The 5921-nt window shown below is 38.4% G+C and overlaps 1 protein-coding gene and 1 long non-coding RNA gene across 2 annotated transcripts in view; one reads left to right on the plus strand and one right to left on the minus strand.

Annotated features, from left to right (window-relative positions):
* Positions 1–5921, minus strand: part of SLC15A5 (solute carrier family 15 member 5) — an 83941-nt gene that overhangs the window by 53673 nt on the left and 24347 nt on the right. Inside the window, 2 exon segments of the mRNA XM_007100395.2 lie at positions 2187–2345; positions 2569–2636. Coding sequence (XP_007100457.2) covers positions 2187–2345; positions 2569–2636 — 227 coding nt within the window.
* Positions 1–5921, plus strand: part of LOC102990584 (uncharacterized) — a 70483-nt gene that overhangs the window by 24412 nt on the left and 40150 nt on the right. The window contains exon 4 of the long non-coding RNA XR_447315.4: positions 3373–3420. This is a non-coding gene — a long non-coding RNA (uncharacterized lncRNA). The remainder of the gene's footprint in view (positions 1–3372; positions 3421–5921) is intronic.

Genomic DNA, 5921 nt, shown 5'->3' on the forward strand with positions numbered 1-5921 from the left:
TTTTTAGTTTTTTAAGGAACTTCCATACTGTTCTCCATAGTGGCTGTATCAATTTACATTCCCCAAAACAGTGCAAGAGTGTTCTCTTTTCTCCACACTCTCTCCAGCATTTATTGTTTCTAGATTTTTTGACGATGGCCATTCTGACTGGTGTGAGGTGATATCTCATTGTAATTTTGATTTGCATTTCTCTAATGATTAATGATGTTGAGCATTCTTTCATGTGTTTGTTGGCAATCTGTATATCTTCTTTGGAGAAATGTCTATTTAGGTCTTCTGCCCATTTTGGGATTGGCTGTGCAAAAGCTTTTAAGTTTCATTAGGTCCCATTTGTTTTTTTTTGTTTTTATTTGCATTTCTCTAGGAGATGGGTCCAAAAGGATCCTGCTGTGATTTATGCCATAGAGTGTTCTGCCTATGTTTTCCTCTAAGAGTTTGATAGTGTCTGGCCTTACATTTAGGTCTTTAACCCATTTTGAGTTTATTCTTGTGTGTGGTGTTAGGGATTGTTCTAATTTCATACTTTTACATGTAGCTGTCCAGTTTTCCCAGCACCACTTATTGAAGAGGCTGTCTTTTCTCCACTGTATATCCTTCCCTCCTTTATCAAAGATAAGGTGACCATATGTGTGTGGGTTTATCTCTGGGCTTTCTATCCTGTTCCATTGATCTATATTTCTGTTTTTGTGCCAGTACCATACTGTCTTGATTACTGTAGCCTTGTAGTATAATCTGAAGTCAGGGAGCCTGATTCCTCCAGCTCCATTTTTCGTTCTCAAGATTGCTTTGGCTAATCAGGGTCTTTTGGTTTTCCATACAAATTGTGAAATTTTTGTTCTAGTTCTGTGGAAAATGCCAGTGGTAGTTTGATAGGGATTGCATTGAATCTGTAGATTGCTTTGGGTAGTAGAGTCATTTTCACAATGTTGATTCTTCCAATCCAAGAACATGGTATATCTCTCCATCTATTTGTATCATCTTTAATTTCTTTCATCAGTGTCATAATTTTCTGCATACAGGTCTTTTGTCTCCTTAAGTATGTTTATTCCTAGATATTTTATTCTTTTTGTTGCAGTGGTAAATGGGAGTGTTTTCTTAATTTCACTCTTACATTTTTCATCATTAGTGTATAAGAATGATCATATGGTTTTTGTTCTTCAATTTGTTAATATGGTGTACCACATTGATTGATTTGCGTATATTGAAGAATCCGTGCATCCTTGGGATAAATCACACTTAATCATGGTGTGTATTTGTCGTTTTTCCTTTGTTTGCTGACCCCTGGTTTAGAGAAGCAAGCATTGTACTAAGAATAAGAAGGTAGATTCTGCTTTTCCTTCACTACTATTCACTGTATGACCTCCTTATTCCCTTCAAAATCACTTAATTTTTCTGAGCCTCAGTTTCCTCTTCAACAAATGAAGTAGTTGAATAAGTTAATCTCTAAGTTTTCTTCCCAGCTCTATTATTCTATGATTTAAGAATATAGCTCACTCATTAGCCATCTAATTCCAAGGTAGAGGTTAGTAATGAAGAGTCCCAAATTTCTTCAAAGACTTGTATAATAATTTATATTTCTTTATAAGTAAGTGAATCTTTGACCATTACTACATTAAAATTGTATTAAAATCACATATATTTATAAACAGTACTTTGGACTTAGTATTTTCCCCCTGATTTCCTCATAGCATAGGGACTGATTCACCAAGAGAACTAAGAATTGGTAGGAAAAGAATCGTTTGCTGATTAGTATTTATACTTAAGAGTACAGTGGGGCGTGGTACTCAAATCAGCCAGTTTAGCTACTTGTTAGTACCAGTTTTTAAAGGCTTGGTCAAGGAGGAAGCAAAACCTTTGGAAGGGAATAGTTGGGTAATTATCCATATATCTCATATTATTGTGCATTACTCTTAGGCCTTATGAAAAATTCTCTGAAGTACTGTCTGCACCTACTGACAGACATTCATAGTTCTATAGGAGAAACATTACACCCAGGTCCTCCTCAGGTATGCCTCTGTCTGACTCCACTTAGCTCTTAAAATTAGAAGCTGTAATGTATGTATATGATAACAGCCTAAAAAAGTATATGGAAAGCGCTTGTTGGGGTGAAAAGAAACGTTTACTTGTTATGTTAACATGCAATCATTTGGTTGTTGCTAGGGGTAGTATTAATTACCTTTCCTCACCTGCATAATGCACATTCTGTAGAGGAGCTGAAAAATGAAGAGAGGGAGAAGGGTGAAGAAAAATTTTGTGTCTTCCACATGGACCTCACTGTAGCGGCCGCCATTTCTTTCCTTGGCATGGTCTAACCAGCTTGTCACACCTCTGCCAAGGTGGCAATACTGCAGACAGCATGTTTTTTGTTTTTTGTTTTTAAATTTTTTGTGGGACACGGGCCTCTCACTGTTGTGGCCTCTCCCGCCGTGGAGCACAGGCTCCGGACGCGCAGGCCCAGCGGCCATGGCCCACGGGCCCAGCCGCTCCGCGGCATGTGGGATCCTCCCGGACCGGGGCACGATCCTGCGTCCCCCGCATCGGCAGGCGGACTCTTAACCACTGCGCCACCAGGGGAGCCCGACAGCATGTTTTTAGTGCATTAACAAACACCCCAAATGTTGTCAGGGGGGAGCAACCTGCAAGCGACTGGAAACATTACATATTAGTAAAGGAACTGTTCTTCAAGTTTCCAAAATGTCAATCAGAAAGATGACAATTGTAAGGATGAAAGGCAGTAAAGTGATTGAGAAGATTTTAGCACCCAAGGGGTTGAATTCAAAGGAGTAAGCTTCTGACAAGGGTTCTGGCATCCTGGTGACCAGCCCAAGGTGGTGCCTGACAGATGATGTAAAAAATGAAAAAGCTGAGATCAGTGGAAGCATATTAAAAAGGGAAGAAAGGTGACAAAATAAAGCACCAAAGTAAAAGATTTCAGAATCTCTCAGAAGCCTCTAACTTGAACACATTAATGAATAAGACAACCTGAAGTTTCATTTACAGCCTTAACACAAAGAACTGGTACTATTTTTTAATATAAATTGCCTTATAAATAACCCTCACTTTCCTTGTTAGGTAGAAGGCGGTCTCTTATTTTGACATGTAGATGAAAGGAAATATTTTCTCTGCTTTGACTTTATCCTTGAATTTCAGACATAAGGTTAAACTTTGAACTCTTCAAATGACTTTATGTATGGTGATAGTGTCACTAAAAGTTCAGATTAGATTAGTTGGCTTTTGACTTTTCCAGTAGTTTCCTCTGGGTTTATATGGCTGTTGCTTTAGCATCAGAAGTATTTTATTGCTTTAGATGTTTGCAATCACTTACTGCTAGTGATTTGCAATCTCATTGTTGCTTCTTTTATGATCTTTCAGATTTCACCTTTTCTTTGACTCCATTAGGACTTCCTGATACAATGACAGGTAAGAGATCCCAGTTTGGTTAGCAGTTCAGCTGTGCCATCATGATACAACTTTTCATAGCACTCCTTTTGACCAGATAAACCCTTTCACAAATTACCAAGACACCAAACTATGGTTGCAGGATAAACGATAAAATAAATATAAAAATGTTTGTGTTGCCCCAAAGAAAGCTGCTGTAGAAACTCAGATAATAGTTTGATCATCATTTTAATAATGTTCAAGTTTCCTATAGTAAAATGCTAGGTGAAATGCCTTCTAACTAAGTTCATTTAAATGCCACAGAGTATTGGTTTTTATATTTAAATAAAGGATATTTATTAATATTTCTTTTTATGGTTATAGAGGGATGATAGTGATTTGATCTGGTCTTTTCTTTAAGGGTTGTAATAGGCCTATTATGTCAGTCTTTGATTAATTGAGGAAACTGGGAGCCTGGTAATTGAATATGGAGCCTTTCACCTCTAAGTCACTGAATCCAATCCAGCCCAAATTGGTAGTGACCAAGAGTGATTACAGCAGAGGCCTCTGTGAAGTGTGTTGAGGTCAAGTGGAAGTATGTCGGGATAATTGCTGGCAGGAGATAGGCTCATATCTACAGTCACTACTGCCTCCTTAGTCACTGTGGCCAGACCGGAACTGAGAAGGCCAAGGGAACAGAAGCACCTGTGAGTGACCAAGGTCCGTGTCTCTTAACAAGGAAGTAATTGGGACATCTCTTTACTACTGGAGAAAGAACTTCTCTATTAGGAGACTATTCCCAGCTATTTCAATTAGTTTACTTAAGATTTTGGTAAGATGAAAACTGAGAATGTCTTGATGAACAGTCTAGAGACTGAATTTGAACAGGTCTGGGCTAGGAGGCTTAACTTCCTGACATTTCCTTCTCATCTTATCTCTGTTGCTCATCAACCTGTTCTCTGGTCAACTCTTGCGAAACAGTACCATGTAGACAGGAGGGTCATTACTGGCATTGATCCAACTTACTCTGTGCTTTCAAATAGACTTTATTATTAAACGATAACTATTTGCAGGATGAAGGGTTATTTCAAGAGGTATTCTCTCCAATTTCCTTCCTATGTTTTAAATTCAGGACTTTATTGAATGTAATATGTTTTAAACTCACTAGTTCTTTTCCGTATAAACAAATCACTATTTGTCACAAGATAAATTTGGATTTGCTTTTTTTTTTTTTTTTTTTGTGGGACGCGGGCCTCTCACTGTTGTGGCCTCTCCCATTGCGGAGCACAGGCTCCGGACGCGCAGGCCCAGCGGCCATGGCTCACGGGCCCAGCCGCTCCGCGGCATGTGGGATCTTCCTGGACCAGGGCACGAGCCCGCGTCCCCTGCATCGGCAGGCGGACTCTCAACCACTGCCCCACCAGGGAAGCCCTGGATCTGCTTTTATGCATGATAAATTGACCTCCAGTCTTATTAAGTAGTTAAATACCACTATCATATTATTTCTAAAGAAAGGTAGTTCGGATTAGCGCTTCTGAAACTAGCTGTGTTAAAAGATAAGTTTTTTAAAAAAATTTCTCAACTATCATGGTCAATACATTTGTGAAACACGATAAAATGGAATACCTAAAAAATAAAATAAAAACAAAGATACAAAATATAAAACCTGATCTTTTGATTATTAGATTCAACAGACATATGATGTAACTTTCCATAATATTTCTACATGTTTTCTCTCAGTGTCTTTATTTTCTATGTTGCACACCAGTAACAAACAGTTTATGATCAGCACTACCCCATGGACCAAGTTTTGAGTAGCACTGCCTTGAATACACACTTTGAAAAATTAATTAATTTAAACAAGTAAAATTGTATCTGATATGGTGATATGAAGCAACAAAAACAAAATGGTTAAGAACAAGAAATGATTAGGTATGAATGAGGTCTAAAATTTTAGCCCGATTCAACAGACATATGATGTAACTTTCCATAATATTTCTACATGTTTTCTCTCAGTGTCTTTATGTTGCACACCAGTAACAGTTTATGATCAGCAGTACCCCATGGACCAAGTTTTGAGTAGCACTGCCTTGAATACACACTTTGAAAAATTAATTAATTTAAACAAGTAAAATTGTATCTGATATGGTGATATGAAGCAACAAAAACAAAATGGTTAAGAACAAGAAATGATTAGGTATGAATGAGGTCTAAAATTTTAGCCCTCCAAGTGTGCATAATTGATGCCAAACAAATGTGAATGCAATCATTCATTCATTTAACATATTTATTACATACCTACTATGTGTCAGGGACTTTTCTAGGCCTTAACAATATAGTAGTGAACAAGATCTAGAGATCCCTGAGAAGACACTAAACAAGCAAGGAAATATTAGATGAGTTCAATGATGAAAACAAAATGAGGTGATAAGATAGAGACTGGGGGCTTCCCTGGTGGCGCAGTGGTTGCGCGTCCGCCTGCCGATGCAGGGGAACCGGGTTCGCGCCCCGGTCTGGGAGGATCCCACATGCCGCGGAGCGGC

The sequence above is a fragment of the Physeter macrocephalus genome, chromosome 6, assembly GCF_002837175.3.
Source record: "Physeter macrocephalus isolate SW-GA chromosome 6, ASM283717v5, whole genome shotgun sequence".
Classification (NCBI taxonomy): Eukaryota; Metazoa; Chordata; class Mammalia; order Artiodactyla; family Physeteridae; genus Physeter; species Physeter macrocephalus.